This window comes from Triticum dicoccoides, chromosome 5A (assembly GCF_002162155.2).
Source record: "Triticum dicoccoides isolate Atlit2015 ecotype Zavitan chromosome 5A, WEW_v2.0, whole genome shotgun sequence".
NCBI classification, from domain to species: domain Eukaryota; kingdom Viridiplantae; phylum Streptophyta; class Magnoliopsida; order Poales; family Poaceae; genus Triticum; species Triticum dicoccoides.
In genome coordinates, this window is record NC_041388.1 from 619,477,446 (window position 1) to 619,503,090 (window position 25,645).

The window sequence follows — 25,645 nt, forward strand, 5'->3', positions numbered from 1 at the left end:
CCGTCGTACTGACAAAACTCTCCCTCGTCCCTCTACTGGATCAAGAGCTCGATGGACGTCATCGAGTTGAACGTGTGCTGAACATGGAGGTGCCGTACATTCGGTACTTGGATCGATTGGATCATGAAGACGTTCGACTACATCAACCGCGTTAACATAACGCTTCCACTTTCGGTCTACGAGGGTACGTGTATACACTCTCCCCCTCTCGTTTCTATGCATCTCCTAGATAGATCTTGCGTGATCGTAGGAATGTTTTTGAAATTGCATGCTACATTCCCCAACAGCGACCGCTGATGACCATCATGGGAGAAGGAGGAGGAGGAGGAGGAGCAGGGGCATCAATGTGTTGTCGACATTTCCCATGCAGGAGGCGAGTGTCGGGACAGCGGGCGAAAGCAGGACTCTCGGTGAAGCGGGAGCAGACGCTTGCTGGTTGCTACGGGTAAGTTATATCTGGGAACTTTAGTCCCACATCACAGATTTAGTTGGATTTCCACTGAGTTATAATTGTTTCCTTAAGCAAGGGTATCCCCAAGCAACCATAAAAAGGAGTCAGTAACATATACGGTCTAGTATAGGGTACCGTACGGTAGTTGGTATAGTAAGATACAGTCTTAAGGTTGTTGGCAGGGGCTCAGGTATAGGGGGAGCTATGAACTATAGCTTTATTTGCCAATATATTAGAGTGGCCTATTTACAAAGGAAAATGATGATATTATATCCCTAGTATATCTTTACTAGATGTATAGGAACATGGCCACTCTCTAGTTATGTTATATATCCCCGGTATATCTTTGCTACATTCTGAAACCAAAGCTTTACAGTCGGTACAATAGCCAGCCCTGTAGTGTTGTTCTTGTAGTTCCAGTTTCAATTTTGCAAAGAAGAAATCTAAGTAGATGACAATTAATATTTGTGATGCTTATTTGATGAAGCTACCAAGATAAATTTACTAAACTATGTGTGTTATTATTTATGTTTGGATGCATCCGTCATGAGGATTAGCTGATGAATATTTTGTTTCTAGAGTTTAGAGAATACTAATTTCTGTTAGTGGGCCTCCAATTTGTTCCCTGTGTGAAGCTTAAAATGATGGAATAGGGAATCTGTGTTGTTGGTATGAACTCTAAACATGAAAGTGTCTTATGTATTGTTAACTTCGATGGTCCGTAGAGAAATGCTATCTACTTGGGCAACTTGGTTGATTGGCTTGCCAAAAAATTGATGCATTGGTTGAGTAGGCAAGCTTACAATATGTTTCTTGTTAGGTGCTTGAGATTTGCAAGGACAAAAACCTATTCACATTTTCCTTGTTGAAGTAATTTTCTCGAAATGTAGCTCTGCATCGTTCTATCATACATGTATTCTAGAAAAATACAAGACATCTGAGTGGCCCAATGGTTGTTAACCCTTATTAGGATCCTACATGGACGAATCTAATCATGCAATTCATTAGATAGGTTCATAAAATTTTGTAGCTGCGCATCCAATGAAGCACTATGTTTGGTGTTGCTTTCTAGATTTTCTTACCTTCCAGAATTAACAGTCCCACATGTCCATTTTAATTTTACCCTCCTACCGATTTGCATTGTTCATAACATGGATCATATTATTTTGATATATTGTGTTGTTGTTTCCATGTGAAAACATTAATGTTTTTCATAAATGATGAAGCTTCTACAGTTCATTTTTTGTATTATTAAATGTTGAAGTTGTGTTTCCTGTTAAGTCGCCAATCCTGTTGTTGCGCCAACAAAAACATAGGATAAGGTAAGTCATGGACTCTGATCCTTAGAATTTAGACACTTGAGGACTGTTGCTCCAAAATGCACACCCCGCGGGGTCACATACATTGTCTGTACTTGAAGAATGTGTAGAACAGGATCCCCGACACCATGAAGAGGCTCAAGGATGCAAGTCAGATTTGCCAAACTACGATGTGGAATGCATATACCAAAAATACTAGTAAATACTTATGTGCAACATACAAGAACGCCATTAGAGCAACATGTATGTATGTACCTCTCCAGTCGGCATGGACGTACACGTTAGTGGTGGTGAGGTTTTCTGGTTGGAGGATGTACATAAAGAGAGTGATATTTTTGGCGTCTCTACGTCTCAAGGTAAGTTGGCATGCTCAAAAGCATCCTTTTTTTTCCTCCGCATCCTCTTTATGGCACATTTGTTCACAATGCTTGCACGCACATAACAAATGAAAAGACAAATGTCCTAAAAATACATCACAAATTTTCTTCATAAGTGTTTTTGCAAGTTCCAACGTGCTTCCTTGGACAAGATGAAGAACATAAATTTTTCTAAACACATGACATGCCTGCATAGGATGATCAATGACGCAATGTAAGTCCAGCCCAAAACCATAAGGAAATCAATGAAGGACAATTCTCGGTTTTTAGTTTTTAGTCCTTAGTACCCCTAAGAATGATTTTGAGTTATTCTAAAGATCAGTGCACAACTATCAGTTGTTAGTCTCCATTCATTTGAGTAGTTTCTTGTTTTAGTATACTTGTCATTCTTGAGATATCATTCATACTAGTTTGCATGTACCAAGATATCATTCATACTAGTTTTTGTTTCAGTGCACAACTATTAGTTGTTAGTCTCCATTCATTTTGAGTAGTTCTTGTTTTCGATACTTGTCATTCTTGAGATATCATTCATACTAGTTTGCATGTACCAAGATAGTGTGCCAGATATGCATGTCGAACCACACTAACAGTAACTCATTGGGTTTACCATTTGGGCCCTGTAGGGTGGGCTGAGGGTTGGAAAGCCCGGCAGGGTAATGGGTGGTGTGGAGCTGAACATTGAGACCAAGTGGGATCCGACCTGAAAGCCAAATGAAATCAGATGAATTTCCTTACAAACAGAGGAATGAACTCAACTCAAAGCAACAGATACACATGTAAATTTGTCATTGATCAAAAGATGACCTGGAGCAAAATGAAAAACACATGTCTGATGGTTATATTACACACACCCATCCTAATATTCCAATTGTCCACATATGTCTTGTTCTCCACCCACCTCTAAGAGCGTCTCCAGCAGCATGTGTATATTTGGTTTTGCATATATATCCATATAAGCAATGGTCAAAAAAGATTTCTTTTTTCTCTCCTTTATTTCAACACATCTTGTAACTATCAATTCAACTATTATGATTCAAATGGTTTGTAGTTGCAAAGGTTATAATGCTAACAACTACTTTTCAAACAACTATATTTTTAGTGGCTAGTTTTCCGACAGCTATCTTCCAACGGCAAGTTTTCAACGGCTATATTACATGCCTATACATACCAACCCTCCCACCTATCTCTCAGCACTCCTGAATCCACCTGTCTTGTCTCCCACGACACAATGAGTGGATGTGGATTCGTTTTGGATATGCTCATGGTTCATCGACGTCTTCATCCAACGATGACAAACTCATCCTTGCAGCATTCGCAAAGGAGGGGGGGAATGCTCAACGCCAAAGCGGTTCCTAGCCGAGATATCAAACTCTGGATTGCGGAAGATATGCCAGATTTCTCACAGTGCGAGGACTACCTCAAACAAAGCCCTCGATATCCCATAAATTATTTTCGACGAAGGATGGTTATCACTTTGTTCTTTATTTGCCTATTTTTACCCCCTTCCCGGTTAAGTTTTAACAAGTCAGCCGGACCAAGCCTTTGAATCAAAACAAGAGGTTTGTTCGGATGAAGAGATATTTTTGAAGTTGGAACTTGAACCAGTTCGAAGCTTGCTTTGAATCGCTTTTCTGCAACACTACTACTACACATGTAATCATTTTAGAACCGCTATTGGTTAGGTGCCTGATTTTCTTTGGCGTCAATCAAATTTTGGAACCTGCCGACATTATATCATTCTTTTTCTTCCTCCCTGCTTCACCGACAACGTCGGCCTAATCGCCAGCTCCCGCCTCCCACGACCTATGACGCTCGCGCTTGCCACCTCTCCCCGCCCTTCCCTTAACCGCTGTTCACTACCATGTTGTCGCTGCTCCAGCCATCCTTCTAACACCCCCGCCCTCGGTTTCTCGAGCCCGACGATAATCCTTCACCCCCGACCCAAACAGTCAACCCTCGGAGACACTCACCATCGACGCCATGGCGAGCACTGGCCCTCGCTCACTCGTGGCTCACACTCATTGTGGAGTCCATGACCGGCCCTCCTCATGTGCGGGGCAAAGCCAAAATCGACAGAATTCTCAGCCGCCTGATGATTAGCAAAAGATTAATATTTTTTCGCACAAAATAATTGTGACGAACCAAATCAGCCTTTATTATAACTTTAACAATTGAAAGTATGCGCTCTCCCTTTTTCAGGAAAAGAACAGCATGTCCTTACTCATGCTCTTTTCACCTCACTCGGTTGAATCAAAACATCAGTTCTTAGACACGAAATCGCCGTTTTCTAAAAGGCACGTGAGTAATTTCGGCAGCGGAAACAGAGACGAAATCAGCAGGAAGCCAACAGAGACCGGCTCCAGTCAACTTCGCCGTGCTCGTCAAGTTTCTAGAAAAATATGTCGTGCTCAATTAGCTCACTCCGTTGGTATATAAAAATGGCGACGCAGCAAAGATGTCTCCCATTCCAAGCTGCCTACCGCACACACTAGCCGCGAGCAGTACCATCACTACTGGCCAAAACGTGACCCCCTCCAGTCAACTTCCTCGTCGCCACCACACGACCGCACCTCTCCCATGGCGTCCTCCTCGCCGCCGCACGTCGTGGAGGACGTGCCCCCGTTCCTGCAGCTCCTCAGCGACGGCACGGTGATCCGCTTCACTGACGCCTACCCGCTCCCCATCCCGTCGCCGCCGCCCGGCCAGCCCGTCGTCGACTGGAAGGACGTTCTGTACGACGCCAGCCACGGCCTCAAGCTCCGCATCTACAGGCCGGCGGCGGCCTCCTCCTCCGGGAACAAGCTCCCGGTGATCGTCTACTTCCACGGCGGCGGGTACAGCATCGGTAGCTTCGACATGCCCAACTTCCATGCGTGCTGCGTCCGCCTCGCCGGCGAGCTCCCGGCTTTGGTGCTCTCTGCAGACTACCGCCTCGCCCCCGAGCACCGCTTCCCCGCGGGTCTCGACGACGCGGCGAACGTCGTGTCCTGGGTGCGCGCCCAGGCAGCGGCTGTTGGGGACAACGCCGACCCATGGCTCTCGGAGACGGCGAACTTCGGCCGGGTGTTCGTCGCCGGGGACTCGGCCGGCGGGGGCGTCGTCCACCACACGGCCGTCCGCCTCGCGTCGGGCCAGCTAGGCCCCCTCGACCCCGTTCGCGTCGCCGGGTGCGCGATGCTCTGCCCGATGTTCGGCGGGGAGGAGAGGACGGCGTCGGAGGCGGAGTTCCCGCCGGGCCCGTTCCTGTCGCTGCCGGCGGTCGACCAGGCGTGGCGCCTGGTGCTGCCGCCTGGGTCCACGAGGGACCACCCGCTGGCCAACCCGTTCGGCCCGGACAGCCCGGCCCTTGACGGCGTCGCGCTGCCTCCGATGCTCGTTGTGGCCGCCGCGCGCGACCTGCTGCGCGACCGCGCCGCGGACTATGCCGCGAGGCTCAAGGCCATGGGGAAGCCGGTGGAGCTCGTGGAGTTCGAGGGGCAGCACCACGGGTTCTTCGCGGTCGAGCCGTACGGCGACGCCGGCAGCGAGGTGGTCCGGCTCGTCGAACGGTTTGTCTACGGCAACGGCGGCGCCTCCGACTAAATTGGAGATCGAGCAAAGCTGTTGAGGGCTCCTTTGATTCAAAGGATATCTTTAGAATTTTTGGAGGATTGAAATTCTTAGGATTTTTTTTATATTGGCCCTTTGATTCATAGAATTAGATACTATAGGAATTTATCCTATGGAATCTTTTGTATTACATTTCATAGGAAATCTAACATCCACTTCAATCTTTTTTTACATTTTTTTTGTTTTTTATGTGGTATCAAACACTCTTTGTTAATTCTATAGGATTCAAGTTGACATGCCACTGCAATTCTATATTTTTCATATTCCTACATTTTCAAAATCATGTGAATCAAAGAGGTGTACGCTGCCTTGTGGAGTTCGAGTGGAGTCACATTTTGTTTTGGACACTCGTATGTCATACACCTCAAAATACAAAGATGCCATAAACTTAGACATATTTTTTTCTCTACATTTGATTTGAATGTATTGCCAATTTATTAAGGATTTAGTTACAAATCAAATGTCAGATTTTTTTAGCATGAATAATCATACGTCCAAGATGACAAATTATGTTGCCGCGAGCAGTTTTCTTTAACAAACATGGCAAATATGTTTTTTTTTGTTGCCAGGATTTGTCATGCTTATCTATACTATCATTAAACAAGCAAATATATTCATTACTAAGTGCACACAGCCTTATGTACACACAACAACACGAATCAATTACAGCCTCACGATCAGCGACACTTAATTTAATCTAACCGTTAAAATTATATTAACCCACGTCAAAAGTGTGTTTAGCCATTATCTAGGCGGACGAAAACTCTGTCGAGAAAGTTCCCCGCCCAGCATCCGTTCATGTATCTATATCTATACTACTATTAAACAAGCAAACATATTCATCGCTAAGTGCACACAGCCTTACGTACACACAACAATACGAATCAATTACAGCCTCACGATCAGCGACACTTAATTTAATCTAACCGTTAAAATTATATTAACCCACGTCAAAAGTGCATTTAACCATTTGTCTAGGCGGACGAAAACTCTGCCGAGAAAGTTCCCCGCCCCACATCCTGTTCATGTATCCTATAAACTAGGAAACAAACACCGCGAGAATAAATAAGACGTTTGAAAAAGAGAAAGAAAATAACTACCATGCATGCGGAGGAGCAATCGGTGGAAACTTACCACGCGGGAGAACAGGGTCGCATGTATCAGGTAATTATTGTGCTCCCGCTAATCAAGGTAGAAAACAAAGAATCTATACTACTATTAGCAAACATATTCATCGCTAAGTGCACACAGCCTTACGTACACACAACAACATGAATCAATTACAGCCTCACGATCAGCAACACTTAATTTAATTTAACCGTTAAAATTATATTAACTCACGAAAGTGTGTTTAACCATTTGTCTAGGCGGACGAAAACTCTACCGAGAAAGTTCCCCGCCCCACATCCCGTTCATGTATCCTATAAACTAGGAAACAAACACCGCGAGAATAAATAAGACGTTTGAAAAAGAGAAAGAAAATAACTACTATGCATGCGGAGGAGCAATCAGTGGAAACTTACCACGCGGGAGAACAGGGTCGCATGCACCAGGTATGTATTGTGCTCCCGCTAATCAAGGTAGAAAACAAAGAAAATTAAAGCAAAACCATCTTGGATATTTGTCCTGCAAATACGATGCCTTAATACGAACAAAGGCGTGGCCCAGCGGCTCTTCACGTCGCTCACCGGCGCAGCGAACATGTTTGCCGCTGACGTCCGCGCTGCCATGGGCAGGAGCCCGGACCGTTTGCGCTACTGGCACGCCTTCTCGACATGGTATTCCACGGCCGACGCGGTAAAAAATGATCTCTTCATTCAATTGGGCAAGAACCTTTCCGCCGCCGTTGAGGAAGTCTTCAAGCTTCTCGGTCATGCGTGTGATGCCTTCTCCTCCGGCCCCTATGACGCCACAGCCGTCTCCCATCGTGCAGGATTAGTTCCGATCGTGCCACTCGGTGATGCCGCTCGCGCCCGAGGCGCCGTCGTCTGTCCGGCGAAAAGAAGAGTAGGTCTCGGCCGGCGTGCATGCAGAGAAACCTGGATGGTCAGACGAACTCAGACCGCCGCCGTAATCACTATAGACGTACGTCAGTACGTGTACGGCTCCTTCCATGGCACACGGAATCTTTCCTCGAGGGCAGGAGGCTCGCCAGGTCGGCCATGCGGCACGCGCGCATCGTCGATGTCGTCGGGACGGATACAACACCTTCAAGCTATACTCCCCCTCTTCGTCTTCTCCATCTTCATTACAGTGGAATCTACTCCCTCTGTACCGAAATAGTTGTCGCTGGAGTAGCTGAAGTTCAGCTACTCCAGCGACAACTATTTCGGTACAGAGGGAGTAGATAGCTGCACTAACGTGTCCCCGGCAGCCCCGCCTCCATGTCTGGTGAGAAGAAACCCTACAATATGCATGCATCTTGTCAATCCCCTCTTATATTCTCAGCCATATAGCAATTACTTTAGCCAGTGGGATCTATTATGCGAGTGAACGGACATGCCATAGGGCACACGTGAGTCCCCTGGGTGCTCTTTGTGTCACTATTCTTATTTTTCTGTTGGTTCTAATATTCTTGATCCTTTTCGCAGGATAGTACCGTACATGTTTGTGATACTTCTATCTACTAATCTTCTTGATCCATTTCTTGTTGTGGGCAAAATGAGTTGAATTTCTTTAGTTCAAGGTTTGTTTATTGCTACCTCCTAATAGCTGTCCAATTCCTGGTAGAGGTAACTCTTTTTGTTGTATCCAGGCACGCCTTGCGAAGACTAGCACATTGTGAAATACTACCTTCGTCAAAAGATACATCCGTTTCGGTGACAACTAATATGGGACGGAGGGAGTATAACCCATCTGTGTGTGTAACCTTTTGAGAAAGGGAGATAGAAGTTTATAGTGACACAATTGAAAACTACAAGAACGTATTGCCAAGAAGAGCATGTTGTGCAATATAACAAAGAGTACACAGTTATGTGTTTGGAGTTCTTAGGGGGGGGGGGATGGGTGGCAAGCAAGGGGGGATATTGAGCTGGATGGACATTTGTTAGCAGTGACAAACTTAGATTGAGGATGTGACGAGGTGCATATGCAGGATACATTGCAATGCATGGGCAGCTAACTTGATCTGCTATAAGTGTGAGTAATCTCATTTGAATACATTACCATCCATTCAATAGATTTGTACTCACTTTATTGTTCGGCATAGTTGAATTGTCTGTGTCAAAAATGCATATGATTTTATTTTGTATGCTCATCCTAGATGCCACCACACAATTACAACTTATAATAACCGGTTCTTTTAGAATTAAATGAAAGTACATACTGATTTCAGCTTCTATGTAAATGTTTGATAGATTCCCCTTCAATCTGAATCACAAGAAATGGAGAGTTCACCTAGAGTCCGTGGAAGAAATCTACATGCCATCATGAGGAAAGAGGGAACAACCTGGTATGCGATACCGAAGAGTGTAGATTGTATTCTATTATCTTCTTTAAACAGGTCTTTTTTTGGGACCAATTTATGTTGCATACTGAAACTGTGTTCTATAGTATAATCATGTTGTTCTAAGAAGTATCAAGCTGGAATTAAGTTGTCGACTGACTTGATATGTGTAACAGTGGGGGTTTGGATGATTAATTAGTATATTTAAGCCCAATGATTCAATGTGTTCAACAATGGGGTTTTGGAGGATTAATTAGTAGATTTAATGTTCATTGTTTACTACCTATAGATACTGAATGGATGAAACAATATATTATTATTTTATGAGGCAATGTGACCACCATGGTGTGCAATTTACCTAAGAATACATCCTAAGTGATATTTTTCTCGGACGTGCGGTGCACGTGCCAGCTTACTAGTTAAAGAAATTTACTATCCTCACGGCAACATAATTCGACATAAAAACATTAAATTTGGTGAAATGCAGCTGGTGGTTCCTGATCCGTCACTATTCTAGATCAAACATTTTTCTTAGTGTTTTGGTGAGTTGTTCTCCATAGATCCAACAATATGTGTTTATTTCTTAATTGACTTATTTCTCAGACCACAATAACAAGCCTCTCAATTCGAGCTCGCTTTTTGGGTTGTCTCTGGATCAAGCCTTGTATCTAACTGTAAGTTCTCTTCTGCTCACAAGCTCAATAGTAAAATCTGAAAAGTTTGAAAATGATTCAAGAAAAATTCTGAATTCTTTTTGGAAAACTTTGATAAACGTTTAGTGCTTGCAAAGTCTCATCATAGAATGACAAATCGTGGACGTCAGTGACAAAAATATCAGCACTAAAAAATGCTTTTGAAAATTGCATTTTTGGAGCATCAATTTTTTTTCATGACTTCTACAAATGTCATTCCATGATGAGACTTTGCAAGCACTCGAAACATTTCCAATGCTTACCATAAAGTTTTTTTTTAATTTTGTTTCCAGAATTTTCAGATCTTATTGTCGGCCTGAGCTCATTTGAGCTGGAGCTAAGAAACATCATGTCCCAAAGAGCATACTCTTCCTATCCAACGTCAAAACTAACTCCGGCAATGCCTCCTTCATTGTTGCCGTTCACGGTGCAATAGTCACGTCGACGGTAACTCTACTTTATTACCCAAACTCTCGCACGAGATTTCTTTCTTGTACCCGTTGTCGACAACTTTGCCTCATCATCCACCCCACCTATTGTACATAGTAAAATACTACATCAAACTGCAAAAACGTGATGCCATGAACACAAATACTAGGATGAAAGCATCCCCGCTAAAAAAAATACCCAATTAATAAGTGTCACACGTGTAGCACTTAGCAACTTGGGCCGAACGCATCTATCACCGTCCATCGCGAGTCACGATTTTTAAAGCAGTGAGACAGTGCCAGGTCACTTTTGCTAGTGTTAGGGCCGAATGGTCTCGCGACCAAACCAGTTATTTGGTCCCACATCTCGATGCCTCCTCTCCTCCCCCACTTACAGGAAGTCAGCAACCACCGTCCTCAAATCCGGCCGACCAGAATCACCGACGAGGGGTGTGTGTGGCGGCCTGCCTGTGGACCTCGGCGGCACGGCGTTAGCTCAAGATAGTGGCGGCGCTCGAGGATGTGGGGCTAGGAAGGGGAAGGAGCGGAGGCGTCGCCGACAAGGCATTGGCGAGGAGGCGGGGCATGGAGGTGGAGAGCAGCAGTAGTCGCCAACGAGGGTCTTGAGGCGGCCTACGCACGGATCTCGGCGTCCCGTCTGTGTCGACGCCGAGGCGGTGGCGGTAGGGAGGATCTCCACCGGACCCAACATCGGGTGTTGCACGGATCCCCGGTGATTTTCTGACAGGGGCCAACGGATCCTCAGTGATTCCCTCAGACCCATGAGATGTGTGGTGAATATCGGTGTCCTAAGTTAAACCTTAGTGTAGCTACACCGAGCAAAAGGGCACACATTATCCACCTCATGTGCAGGATCCATACAACACGACACATAGTGGCGATTCTATCATACAGATTGTGGACATTTTTTTAATACGTCGGTGAGGAGGGGGAATCCCCACTTGTATATTGATCTCCATTCAAAAGGAAATTGAACCAATTTATGTGGGAAACTGAGTCGAAAACCATTGTTTAGTTTACGTGGGAAACCGCATCGAAAACCTTAACCGCCCAAAAGACAACGCATCGTACCAAGGCAAGATACATGAAAAACAGTTTCTCAAAAAATAAAAGATACATGAAAAACACAAAAAACACCAATACCCAGTTATAACGTAGTGCAATGCCATGTAGGAGTACATAGTAAGAGCATCTATAGTTGGACCTCTCATACCCGTCTCAAACGCTCGGACAGTCCGTCTGTTCACTGACCCGATAAAAAAATTCAATCCAATCGGACCTCTCAAACCGCGGGCAAACGCCCGGGCTTACTGATATCCCTCATATCTAGCCCAAATATAGTGCCGATATGGGGCGGCTGATACATCTCCGTCGTATCTACTTTTACAAACACTTCTGCTCTTGTTTTAGACTCTAAATTTGAATGGAACTATCCGAACTGACGATGTTTTCAGTAGAACTATCATGGTGTTGTTTTTGTGCAGAAAAAATATTCTCGGAATTGGACGAAATCTTATGGAGATTTTTTATGAAACATAAAAAAACATTGGAGTGAAGATCCACCGGAGGAGGGCCACCAGTTGCCCACAAGGCAACAGGACGTGCCCCCCGGGCACGCCCTGTTACCTTGTGGGCCCCACGTGGCTCCGCTGACTCTAATCGCAAGCCTATAAATTTCATTTCTCCAAGAAAAAGATAAAAGAAGAAGTTTCATCACATTTTACGATACGGAGTTGCCGTCACCTCATGTTTTTCGTCGGGAGGGCTGATTTGGAATCCGCTCGGGGCTCCGGAGAGGGGGATTCGTTGCCATCATCATCACCAATTTCATTCGCCGCCGGATGGAAGTGGATCTCGATGAGGAGGCGCGCCTCCTCACACGGGTCTACCGCCGGTCCCCCATGATGGCGGAGACAGACGCTCGCCGCCTCCGAAGAAGAACACCAAGACGCTCCGGCTTGATATTGAGCCATCGGAGCACGAGGCGAAGGAGGCAGTGGTGGAGGCGGCTCGGGTCGCCAAATTGAAGTGGGAGCAGGACAGGGCACGCCGTCGGATGAAGGGGCTCATCGTCCTCTCCGACTCCAACGACGGCGACAACTGCATCTCCTCCTCGGACAACCAAGACCCTCCACCTACCGCGGATGCCTATAGTTGCGCCGACGACCGGAAGTTCAAAGGCCCGACGAGGGAGTGGTGATTCGCCCTCCCCCTCCTCTATGTTTATATCGTTTTTTAAAACCCCATCATGTATTATTTACCTTAAAATGTTCGTACAATCATTCATACCAAACTTTGCCACGCATGGCGGAACGGAATGTTTATATTGTTTTTAGTTGTAAAAGTTTAAGAACTTGTACTGTGACGGACTAAGATGATTTTTTGGATGTGGCGAAGTTTTTAGGTTCGTTTGCAATCGATCTTGTGCTCGTTTGCAGCCGATTTTTGTTGTCCGTCGTTTGATCACGTAGAATAGATTAATGTTGCATGTGCAGTATGAATATAAGACGCCGGATATAAAATAGGCGGATACACAGTGGCAAATATAAAAGCGTGTCCGGTCCATGCTCTAACACAAGCAAAGATAAGAGGGGTGAATCCAGATGGCAACGGGGACGAAACCCATCGGGTTTTGCCTTCCCAAACCCATCCCCACGAGAAAATTGCAAACCCGTCCCCGTCCCCATCACCGTGTGCGGGGCTAGCTAGTTTTCCGCCCGTCCACTAAACCCATCGGGTTTCGAGGAACCCACGGGGAACCCATGAGAAAATAAAAATATTTAAACAAACATAGTGGCGACAAAGAGTAACATTTGAATAGCAAAACAAGCACATTTCAGCAGCATAACTAGAGCAAATTTCAAAAAAAAAAACAATAGTAGATGATTCAACAGCTATATAGAGTGTATTTTAGCAGATTTAAACAATATACATAGTATATTTCGGAGGCAACAAACATAAGATAAATAGTAGCAACAATAATATCATTTCAGCAGCAATATAGTATATTTCAGCAGCAAAACAACTGCAAATTTCAGCACAATACTCAGGAATAACATCAGCTAAAAAAAGCCTATTTCAGCACAACCATAGCCCATTTCAACAACGAAGATAAGCATATTTCAGCAACAAACAGGAGCATATTTCAGTAAAAAAATATATTTTGCCGGGTTTGTCGGGTTTCGGGTTCGAAGACTACCGAAACAGGTGCAAACCCATGAAACATGCCGGGTTGTATAATGTGCACAACAACAGCCCCACGGGGATGAGAAGACCTAATAGGATAAAAACCCGCGGGACGCGGGTTTCGGAGCCCCGGTGCCATCTTGAGGGTGAACGACATGGGACACCGGACTGCGGATTGAACAGAACAGTAAACCACAACTATTCACTTCACAGACTCTGCTAGCCAGAGTCTCATCCCAAGTGACATAAAGCACATGCCCATGGATAACGACGAGCTCGCACACACAGACACACCTTTGTTCACCACGAGACGACAAACCAGCACGTCCCATTCTTCTTCCACGTACCCCTATCGGTCTACAGGGCAGGCACCGAGAGGCGAGAGCGAGAGAGCACCCGAAAGACCAGAACGCGCCGACCTGCCTGCCACAGCCCACAGGTGCGCCGGTCGCTGTCCTCTGTTTGTGCCCGTTTCCCTCTCGGCGGTCGGCACGTCGCAAAGGGAGCTCGCTCGCGGGCGGCGCGGCGACAGCGTCGCCGGGGGCCCGGCACGCCCCCGCCCCGACACACAGCGCTAGTGGGCCGTGGTGCGCCGCGCACCGCCCCCGTCCGCCCAATTCGCGCAACGCAGCCGGCCCCGCCGCCGGCACTTGCTCCGAGTGGAAGCTCCCCGGGACCCCGCTCGTCGTAAAGCCTAGTACTCGTACGTTACGCACGTACTTATCGGAAGAAACGGCAATGGCGAGAGCATGCATCTTCCCATCCACAACGTGCTACGTATAGGACCACCAGTATACTGTAGTAGTAGTGTACAGTATACTACGATGGCGAGCAGCACTAAAGTTGGTAACGGCCGCCTTTCCATGGCCGTAAAAGCCGCGCACGGGTGGTGGGCGCGCCCCCGAGGCCCGCTGGTGTTCCGAGCCCCCACACGCTCGGCCGCCGCGAAATGCCGCACCCCTCCTCGCCGACTTCCCCGCCGCGGCCGCTCCGCCTCGCGCGCCTCCTCCTGCCCTTCGGCCTGCTGCTCCTCGTCTCGCTGCTCGTGCTCCACGGCCGCCCGCCGGGGACCCGCCCCGGCCAATCCGGCACTGACCCCGCCAAGCTGTTCCTTTCCCTCTCCCCGGGGGCCAACGCCAGCATCGCCGCCGACCTGCGCGCGCTCACGTCGGGGCCGCACCTCGCGGGGACGGCCGGGGCGGCGGGCGTGTCCGCGCACGTGCTCTCGCGGTTCCGCGCCGCGGGGCTCCGGACGCTGACACGAGAGTACGCGCCGCTGCTCTCGTACCGGGCGCACGCCTCCCTCGCGCTGCTGGCCGCCGACCGGTCCCTCCTTGCGCACCTGTCGACGGACGAGCCGGCAGACCCGGGCCGCCGCGTCGTGCGGCCCTACCATGCGTACGCTCCCTCCGGTGCGGCCGTGGCGGAGGCAGTGTTCGTCAACCTGGGCCGCGAGGAGGACCTGGTCGCGCTCGACCGGCTCGGGGTATCCCTCCGTGGCCGCGTCGCCGTGGCGGTCCGCGGGGGCGGATACCGCGGCGGGGTGGTGGCGCGCGCCGCGGGGAGGGGCGCCGTCGCAGTGCTCATAGCCGGCCGCGCGGACGGCGGGGTCGAGAGGGGCACGGCCCTCCTCGGGGGGCCCGGCGACCCGCTGACGCCCGGCTGGGCGGCGACGGACGGGGCAGAGCGGCTAGGGTTCGACCACGAGGCGGTCCGGCGGCGGTTCCCGACGATCCCGTCCATGCCGGTGTCGGCCGACACGGCCTCTGTCATCGTACGGAGCCTGGGCGGGCCGGCCTTGCCGCCGGAGTGGCGCGCGGAGCTAGGGCTCGAGGGCCATGCCGGCGGCATCGGACCAGGCCCCACGCTGGTCAACTTCACCTACCAGGTATTCAGGTGTACATATGCATTGGTTTGGTAGTATTTTGCTGTCGCCATGTACAGGCAGAGGCGGACAAGAAGGACGCGAAAGCTGGAAATTCCACCTGAATTTTGGGGTTTCCATAGACAGGCTGCTAATTTGACCCATGTAGTAGCCAAATTTAGGTTGACGCTTGGTTAATCCGGCAGAGTGTGGTCTCTGGCCTGCATCTGTATTGTACTACTGCAACTACCAAAGTTAAGCAGGGAATTACAGTGACTCATGTCGTTGTCGACCTCACTATTTGGGATATGGTTCCAGCGGTCCTTGCATCTTTTTGATCTTTTTCCATGGTAAAGCAAAGACTGTGTCAAATAGCGGCTCTGTTTGGTGTTTAGTGCGCCCCCAGGTAGTTTTTGCTGCTTGCACATGTTGGTTGGCTTTCTGAAGATTATTGTTGCGGATACGGATACACGGTGAAGGGAGCTTTGGATGCCTCCTTCTTTTGCTGTATACTTCCTCACTTTATTCATGAAAGGCAGATAATCGTTTCCTTGTCTGCCCACATTTATCGTATCTTTGCTCTCCTCCATTTGTAAGTCACTGACTGTTTCCATTGTATATATGTAGGGATAGTATGGCAATTCTTGCTCCCCTTTCTCATGTTTCATAACCTTCTTAATCCAATTGCACTCTCAAAATATGGATGATAATTTGTGAAGGCAGAATTTTTTGGTGATATAGCGAAGTAATTTGAGTACGAAATAACAGAACATTTGGGTGCTGTAAATTTTGCAAGTGCTAAATGCACCTTTGGGTGACTTTGTTCTATTGATGATGTAATGCCATTTTGTCATTTTTGGGTGGGCCAGGTAGTGCTGGACAAACAAAAGGCCATATAATTGCCATACATTCATAAGTATTTTCTTTTCTTTAGAGTTTTGTGTTGTTGCATCTCCTTTCAAATACTACTTGTGTACCTCATCGACAATATTCAAGCTCATGGTGGCTTTAAGTTCTGAAAAAACGGTCTTCTCATCTCTGTTTTTAAGGAGGACAGGAAGATGGCTACGATAAAGGATATTTTTGCTGTCATAAAAGGGCGCGAAGAACCTGATCGTTACGTGATCCTTGGGAACCACCGAGATGCATGGACGTATGGAGCAGTTGATCCTAATAGTGGGACAGCTGCGCTTCTTAATGTTGCTCGCCGTCTTGGAATAATGCTGCAGTCAGGTTGGACACCACGGAGGACTATCATTCTTTGTAGCTGGGATGCTGAAGAGTTTGGAATGGTAAGTCTGTATCAACAGAAGATGAGAAGATGCTCGGTATGAATAACATGATCTACGTAACCATAGGATATGTGTATACTAATGTGTGGGGACATATGCCCCCCTCCCCCCGGCCCTCCCCAAATTTGAAACTGTACATGCACTTTAGAGTTAAGGCATGCTGGTCATTTGTAGCAAAGTTCATAAGGGCATCTACAACGCGGGCGCTTAGCCCAGGCGCCAGGTTCTGTTTCCCGGCCGATTGGCTCGATTCCTGGTCGATCCCAGGAATTCGCTTGGCGTCGATGCCGCTCCTGTCATCGGGCGCTTGAGCCTTTTTTTCCTGCATGCATCTGTTTTGACGAGTCAGGTCCTAGAATGTGTGCTAAAAATATTATCTAAGCGCTCAACCTGGCGCTCCTGCGTTGGAAAGGGAGACTCCTCCACCGATGCTTCTTGATTAATCTTTTTCTTAAATGATGCAAGCGCCCAAATAAGCGTCTATGCATTGAAAATGCCCTAAGGTGGTAGCTGCATCGACCTTAAGTGTCAATATATGTGTGTCTATGTTGCAAGAATAATCATGTAATCATGTGGCGGTCCGTGCTGGCATGTTTGTGGTAGTGACAATTCAAATTATCAGAATAAGGTGGCAAGCAGTTGAGGTTGACTAATTTTTGACCTACATAATCAGCAAGTGTTTTTTTTTTGGTTGCAAAATAAATAAATAATAGTGTGATTGTGTGGCCGTTGATAGCGCATGATTTGCAATACTCACAATTCAAAAGATCAGAACAAATCAGATGTTGGTTATAGAGAAAAAGAACAAGGCAGATGTTAAGTTTTAAAGATTTCTGATATTGGATCATTTGCAAATCATTTTCTTGATTTTATTAATAGCAAAATCATGACCACATGAAGTTTTTATGTGCTATCTACTGTTCAAAATTCTGAGTAAAAGATTATTTTACTTGATTTACTTTGTTAATTTATTACAACTCCCAAGACTCATTTACTTTTTGCTACACTTGCTTTTTCTATATTTTGAAGGTTCTTTTTTCCAGATTGGGTCAACTGAATGGGTCGAAGAGAACCTTGGAGATCTGCAATCCAAAGCTGTAGCTTACTTGAATGTTGATTGTGCTGTGCAAGGCATGGGGCTTTTCGCTGGTTCTACTCCCCAGTTGGACAAGCTCTTGATCGATGTTACAAGACAGGTAAAAGGAAATTATTTTACTCTTGCATTCTTCTCTGGCACAAGTTCACTTTTAGCTAGCAGTAGCCATTTCTTACATATGGTTCTGTTATAAAACCTTTGTTAGTACCTGCATGTCTCCTGCGTATGGTTGAAACTAGTTAGCTTAACCATCGCTATGTAGCAAATATCATTACGACATCAGCGTCACTGTGGTATGGAAGAATTGGAATGAGTAGATGAGATTTATTCTATTTCAAACCTGTTATTTCCAGGTAAAGGATCCAGATGTTGAAGGAAAGACAGTTCATGATACATGGAGTACAATGAATGGCGGCATCAATGTAAGAATTATGATTGTTTAATTTCTCCCCTGCACATAGTATTGTGGTTGGACTACAATTCGATGTTGTCTCTTGTCTCTAGTTGCTCTAAAATGGTTAAAAGTCAAATGAGAGTTTTACAACAGCGCCACATAGAGGTCACGGTTTGTCCTCTGCATGCAAGTTAACTGTGACCATGTTGACATCACTCTCATTTTTGGTCTCATAAGTTTCTTACTGATCTGGTTGACTATTGTGCATTATGATGCTAGTAGGGAGTAGGGACAGACATAGTGTGCTACCATTGGGAGCAGTTGTCCCCAATGCGTATGAGGTCTTTATAGATCATAGTGGGTGAACACGCGCCTCTCCCTAAATTTGGCTACTACAATCTACATTGTCGAGGTCGACTTTTTATTCAAATCGGCAGTCACGATGACAGCCAGACCAAAGGAACACGAATGCAGCCACTTCCCATTTTAAATTATGTGTATTTCTAATTTGAGCAATTCTTTGTTCTTTACTAAAATAGGTGGTATAAAAAAACGCAATATAGTTATCTAATACATTGTTTAACTGAAACACGGTAGCAATTCAAAGACCAAACCAAGAAAATAGTACGTTCATAGTTTGTAGTCCACAGATTATCTCGACAGCAGTGTACTACATAGTCTATAGCTTGGAGCCAAGATTAGCCTCTAAGTATTTGCAATTAGTACGCAGAAACCAGGTTTAGATATGAACAAATGGCTGCTAGTTGGAATTTTGGCTGATTTATCTTTTGAAACTGGTCTAATCTCCGTTGACTGTGGTACATATGATCAATTAATAAACCATTTTGGTCTTACCGATCATGCTTGCATAATTCAGAAAGGTTTCCCCCTCATTTTACCTCAAGAGCGCCTCTTTGCCAATGTAATCACGGACCATACCCATACAGAATAATTGTATCGAGATGATTCCAGTTAGTACCTTGCTTGTATTCTAGGTGTTTGGATTTATTTCTGAAGATGATCTCAATATGCAGATAGAGAGACTTGCCAGAACTGATTCTGATTTCGCCCCATTTCTCCATCATGCTGGAATTCCTTGTGTGGACTTGTACTATGGAAAAGGTATTTGAGTACATTTAATTCAATGGTTGCTCCAAGATTCTTGTTGATATTTGATACGAAATCATACCTTGTGATCTTCCACTGTCTTACTCTTATACTTCAGCATATATGTAGTTTGAGGGGGAGAAACTGTCCTTTTTCCAAATAGAAAGTACCATATTTTCATCTCGTTCAGAAGTCAGATCTTGTATAATTTTGAGTTGCAGATAGCCCAATATGGATTCCTTTCGAATAAATGCCAATTTTAGTATAGTTACTGTTTACTCAATTTTTTTTATGTATTTTGTTTCGGTTATAAAATCCAATTTTCTGAAGTTACGTATGCGAATAATTTCTTTTGTTTCCATATTTTTCCTGGTCGTCCTTAATAAGCAGATACAATTTACTTCCTCGCTCTATCTTTTCATACCACGTGTCTTATTGATTCTGTTAATATATTATGTAAATCATCATCACTAACCAGGGTAATGCTGATACAGAATTTCCTGGCTATCATACCGCACTTGACTCTTATATCTGGATGGAAAATCATGGTGATCCATTGTTTCTTCGTCATTTGGCTAGTAAGTAGCAGCATGATCTATCAAAATGATATGAGTGCCTTACAATTACAATTTTGTTGGTCAAGAGTAAGAGTGCACATGGACTGTGGCCTACAGAACTGCACATATGGTTGTGGTAGATTTTGACTGGTGCTTGAAAAATGATTTGTGCAAGCATGTACTCCCTCCGTTCGGAAATACTTATCCTAGAAATGGTTGTATCTAGACTTGTTTTAGTTCTAGATACAACCATTTCTAAGACAAGTATTTCCGAACGGAGGGAGTATTAAAGTAGTCACCAGACCCACTTATTTGACTTTTCCACTTCATCAGTTACCGAAATTTGGGGACTACTAGCGCTTCGCTTGGCAAATGATCTTGTGTTGCCTTTTGATTACCACACATATGCCTCACAGTTGCAGGTACAGTAATTATTTTTCAGAATTATGGTAAGCATATTCATTATTGTTGGGCATTACTTTCTCTGTCTTCATAAGGAGCTCCACACATTAGTGCTTCTTCCTTGGGAGGATTGACCTCCAGATCAGGGATTAACTCTCGTCTAACACATCATATCTACAAATTATAAATAGGGCTATGCCCAATTTGGCAAATCTGATCTGTCAAACACACAAAAAGCCATTCGTGTATTACTACTATGGCAACAGTGTCCTGATGTAGCGCATTTGTTTTAATGTAAACTTGGAATTCGTAACATCACAGGAGCATACAAATGTGCTTGCTGACAGGATGAACAATAGCCAATCAGTCAGTGTCATACATGGATTCATCAATGATCTTTCTAGTGCAGCCACAGAAGTTCAGAAGGAGGCAAAGGTGTGTTCAGGCTATACATACTTTATTGTATTTTCCCTTTGTATTGCTCCGTTGTAATTATATGTTCGTGTACTTGTGTTTCCTATTTTCGTTTGGACATTGTAGGGCTCCAAGAATATGCATTTCTGTCCTCAAATGCTTAGGGCATCTCCAGCCGTTCGCCCCCCCAAGGCGCCTAAATAGAGCGGCCTGCGGGCGTGCCGGCGCTAGTTGGGCCCCTGGGGGCGACCTAGCTCCCAGTCATGCCCCCAAGCGCCGGCCCCAGGATGCGGGAAATTTAAACTTGGTCGTTCCCGCTCTCAAAAGACGCCACAAATCCGGCGATCGGACGTAGTCTGGCATTACAAAAAACAGAGCGCCGCACGCCGCAAGTTCGCGTGCGCAATGATTCACTCGGCGGGGTCGGCTTCAGGCGTTGGCGGAGTCGGCGTGCGCGGGCTCGGCGGTGTCGGAGCTGCTTCGGTGCTGGGCTGTGTCGGCGCGGCTTCGGCACTGCTGGGCGGCGACGTAGAGGCGTCGTTCGGGCTTGGCGTCCGTGTGGTCGTGGGCGTGGGAGCTTGCGTCGTCGGCGTTGCCGTCTGCATCTGGTTCAGGATGAGGCCGCGCTCCGCCATGTACTACGCCCTGAGCTGCTCGTTGTTGCTTTGGAGCATGTCCGCCCCGCCCATCAGAAAAGCCATGTCGGTGTTCCTCTTCTTCGCGGCGACGTTCGTCCGGAGCAGGTCGAGCTTGATGGCGCTGTTCTTCATCAGCGACGACCACCGCGCCTCGGTCTTCTCTTCACGTAGGACGGCCCGGGCTTGGGCGTCGGCGAGGCAATGCTCGATGGACTCCTGCACTCGCGTGGTTGCCGCATCGGCGTTTTCCCCCTTCTTTGCCAATTTGTGGTCGTCCGGCCGCCCCTCTGACGCGCCCGGAGTCGTCGCGTCCGGCTTGTATGTCTCCTTGGCCTTGTCGAGGGTATGCCGGACTTCCGCCCACTTCTCGCACTTGTAAATGCGCTTGTAGACGTGAAGGTGCTTGAAGTCGGCGTCTTGGTTGTCGCGCCGATACATGGTGAACATACGCAGCAGCTACGCGGAGGAACAAACAGTTGGCAGACGGCGGGTGTTGACGACGAAGAGATGCGGGCGAACGGCGTGCGTACCTGATCCTCAACGCTGGCGCCGCTCTCCGGGCGAGCCGCGACCTCCTCGACGATTCCATGCCATTTGTTGCACGCCAATTGGATACACCCCCAATGGTTCGCCATCGCCTTAGAGCCGCGCTGCATTTAGACGCCTTTGAAGTACGGGTCGACGAGCTTCCGCTCGTCGAACTCGGCCTTGATGCGGTCCCAGTACGTCTCCAAGCTCTGGTTCGCGCCGGTGGTCGGGTCGAGGCAGACGACTTTCCATGCTTCGGCGAGGAATTCCTCCTCCTTGGACGTCCACTTGATGCGCGGTTTGCCTGACCTAGCCGCCCGCTTCTTCTTCTGGCCCCCCTTCGTCGGAACAGGAGCCGTCTCCTCCTCCTCCTCCTCCTCCTTGTGTTCCTGCGCTTCGTGCGCGTCCTCGCCATAGACGTAGCCGAGCTCGGCCTCCATGTCGCCGCTGAGATCCACTACCTCGTCCTGGGTGGCGAACCCGGAAGACGCGGCGGCCGCGGTCGATCCTGTCGCGATGATGTCGTCCATGTCGGCTCCTGTGTCGTCCGTGTCGCCGAGGTGCGAGAAGGGCAGCGGTCCAAGGCGGAGATGGGGCGTCGGTGTGGACGCGTAGGCGGCGGGCGGCGAGTAGTTGTATGGAGGGTACTGCACGCCGACGAAGGCGGGCGAGGGTGTGCGTGTCGCGGGGTGGCCATGGGGGAAGGTCACGTTTGGGTTGAACCCCCCGTGCGCGTCGCCGTCGGCGTAGCCAGGCGACGACGATCCCCATGGAGATCCGACCCCTTGCTGTCCCCAGGGCGCGTACTGGGTGTGGCTGACGATGGGTGGATTCATCATCCCCGCGTGGTCGACCGATGAGGAAGACGCCGCCGCACGCGCCGCGTTGTCGCGGGCCTTCTTGGCAATGGCCCTGTTCCGTCGGTCGGTGGTGACTGCGTCGCGTCGCTGAACTTCCACCCTTCACTCGGCGTTCGACATGCCCGGTGGCTTCGATGGCGGCGCCCTCGGCTTCCTCTGCTTCGGCTGGGCCACGGTGCCAGTCGTGGTTGCTGCCGCGCGCGGCATGGCGTACTTCTTCGGCGGCATGGCGGCGACTGGAAGGCGAGCTGGAGGGGGTTTGGCAGGAGAAAGGGAGGGAATGGCGGGAGGAAGGCGAGCGAGCGGAAAAGATGCGAGGAAAAAGCGTCAAGAAGCGGTGGGAAAAGGCCCTCGGGTCGCCGCCAGGGCGGGCCCACGCGCCTTTTTCGCTTGTGCCGGCTCCCCAAGCGCCCCCCCGGGCGCCGGGTTTGGCCTGGGTCCACCGGCACCAGTTTTGGCCCGAGCCGGCGAAAAACGGGTTTCTGGGGACGCGACTGGGCCGTTTTTTTGGCGCCGGCGCGGCAAAATCATCTGGGGAGGGCCTGTTGGGGGCGCGGCTGGAGATGCCCTTAAGCAAATTCGCGTGTTTGTCTCAGTTATGGTCAATGACCACTGAGTTACTGTTGATGCTTTGCCAGAGTAGTCCAGCACAATATTTTCTTTTTAATACTATCAGGCCATGGTCAATGAAATGGTTTGGGTGTGAAATTTTGTGGTTCACGCTGTTGATTTTTGGTGTCAAATCCAGGAATTAAAGCTGCTGGATATACACGATGGACACGGTCTTATAAGGAGGCGGCTGCTGAACGACCGCCTTCTACTAGCCGAAAGAAGCTTCCTGCATGCGGAAGGACTCCAAGGAAGAACATGGTACAAGCATCTGGTGAGCAAACCCTGCGCCAACTGATGCAACAATGGTGCCATGAAAAACTTGATCATATTTCTAGCGACAAGAGCACGCCTTTCCAACAACAGTTTTATGTGTTCATTCGTAGATGTACTCGCCACCGGAGGACTACGAGAGCGAGCTCGAGTTCTTCCCCGGTATCGTGGACGCCATCTCTCGGCGGGGGAACCAGAGCACGAGACAACGGCAGGCGGCGGTGCGGCAGGAGCTGTGGAGGGTCGCCATGGCGATCCAGAGGGCCGCAAATGTGCTCAGAGGTGAATTTGGCGCACACAACAAACCAATAAATTTCAGTGTCTCCATGGCTCCGTGAAATCAGAGTATAAATAAATAAAATCGTTCTGTTTCTCGTAGAAATGAGAGCATGCCCATGAGAAAGGGGCTTTGACCAGTTGGCTGGGCAGCTGGGGTAGTTGACAGCCCACCTGAGTTCGAGCCTCGGCTTTGATGCGGGTGCTCACGGAGTTTTTCCTATAAAAAAAGTCAATGAAGGTTAGCCCTTGGGTTGGTCTCATTTTTTTTTAATTTTTTAAAAAATGGGTGCATATTTTCCCCCTGTCATGGCCATGGTATTCAACACGAGCCATCCGGCAGTCAGGCATTCCAACGCCCGTACGCCCGTCCATCAAAACGCCGCTAAACTTTCAAACAGAGTGGTCCGGACATTTCGTGTCATCCAACACCGTGCATCAAATGTCTCTGTGTAGGTTTGCTGTATTCCTGTAAACCGCAACCAAACTGGAGGGGGGGGGGGGGTCGGTATCCAACGCCCCTTCGCCATGTAGACATCCAATGCCCTGGACCCAACAAAAAACACCACAAAGTCCTATTTTTGTCCCTCCGCCCTTGTTCTGTATCTGCATAGTCTGAGACCGACACCATCGTTGTACCACCCACTCCGCTGCACAGGCCTTGCCAGACCTCCATCGCTCCATCTGGGAGACTGTCCCTTGGCTCGTGGGTCTGACACAAGGTTAGAATCCAAGCTCTTCCAGAGTGGCTCATGGATGCCAAACCCCCCTCGAAAGGGGGACAAGCTTCGACTTGCCTATGCGTCCCTTCCAACCTTGGTCCTGCTGCAACACAGGTACCCTCCGGCCCTGGACATTGTGGTCCATAACAGACACCACGTTTGGCAAGTGTCAGTCAAATGTCATACGAGTAGCTATTGATTTTATTGTTGTTTACTTTGAAGCGAACACGATGAATTTGGCTATGTAGTACTTCGATGTGCGTTCATGGATCCGGCCTCCTTAGATGAGGATGAAACGGTGATGATACATGTGGTTATTGAAGAAGCCCAACGTGCATAGGAGCATGTTCTCAATTTTAAGGGATCAATCAAGGGGCATCGAGTGATGAATCGACAAAGGGCATGGGGCATATGATGCTGATGGACGACTACTTTGTCCCTATCGTGTTATTTGATTCCTTTTTCTGACGTCGATTCCGGATGAGCCAAAGTGTATTTGATCGCCTCTTTAATGGTTTCCGGGCCTATGAGTACTACTTCATCTTAAAGAAGAGTAGCCGGACGATGCTTCGATGACGAGCTGACGTCCTCGCTCGCGCAGACGCACTTCAACACCGCCATGGCGGAAGAGCAGCCGAACGCGAACATGGGACACTTCCGGCGACGGCCACGCGACAGACTCCGGTGATGAAGAGTAGGAAGTGGGACGCGGATGTGACCACGTCTGGTGTCTCATGTGGGCCGTATTCCACATTCTATTCTTCCTCTCCCGCCGCTGCACTTCCTGGGGCTCATAGTTGTTGAGCTTGTCGGACATGGGGAAGATTGGGCGTGAAACACAGATGCCTCCACAGCTGATGAAGATTTAGACAATTAAAAAAATGTCGCTTGTTTTTGTTTAGTTGAAAGATATATGTCAAAAATGTAATGAATTTGGTCCGATTTAAATGAAAATCATCCGGTTTGTTCAAATTTGATATGCAATGTATACGAATGTTTGAGGTACACAATATGACCGGCTCTCATATCACTTTTGGTGGACGGATACAGTGTTCATTTTAGGAGTCCGTGTTCGAGATGCC

At 47.8% G+C, this 25,645-nt stretch overlaps 2 protein-coding genes across 4 annotated transcripts; both read left to right on the forward strand.

Moving 5' to 3' along the window:
• Window positions 1–4,636: 4,636 nt before the first annotated feature.
• On the forward strand, window positions 4,637–5,930 carry LOC119303469 (probable carboxylesterase 15). The gene has a single exon (XM_037580601.1). It carries the CDS (start codon window positions 4,728–4,730, stop codon window positions 5,730–5,732), a length of 1,005 nt encoding a protein of 334 aa, XP_037436498.1. The 5' UTR covers window positions 4,637–4,727; the 3' UTR covers window positions 5,733–5,930.
• An 8,510-nt stretch (window positions 5,931–14,440) lies between these two features.
• LOC119303470 (probable glutamate carboxypeptidase PLA3) lies at window positions 14,441–25,500 on the forward strand. Of its 3 annotated transcripts, XM_037580602.1 has the most exons (11): window positions 14,441–15,419; window positions 16,445–16,687; window positions 17,731–17,883; window positions 18,137–18,205; window positions 19,212–19,299; window positions 19,779–19,862; window positions 20,175–20,263; window positions 20,565–20,678; window positions 23,432–23,566; window positions 23,679–23,847; window positions 25,165–25,500. In XM_037580602.1, exons 1-11 carry the CDS (start codon window positions 14,481–14,483, stop codon window positions 25,365–25,367), a joined length of 2,286 nt encoding a protein of 761 aa, XP_037436499.1. In that variant the 5' UTR covers window positions 14,441–14,480; the 3' UTR covers window positions 25,368–25,500. The 3 variants fall into 3 exon arrangements, 2 of the variants coding, with proteins under 2 accessions (XP_037436499.1, XP_037436500.1); XM_037580603.1 differs by lacking the exon at window positions 25,165–25,500 and having other exon boundaries at window positions 23,679–23,941; XR_005147927.1 differs by lacking the exons at window positions 23,679–23,847; window positions 25,165–25,500 and having other exon boundaries at window positions 20,591–20,678; window positions 23,432–23,565.
• The last annotated feature ends 145 nt before the right edge of the window (window positions 25,501–25,645 follow it).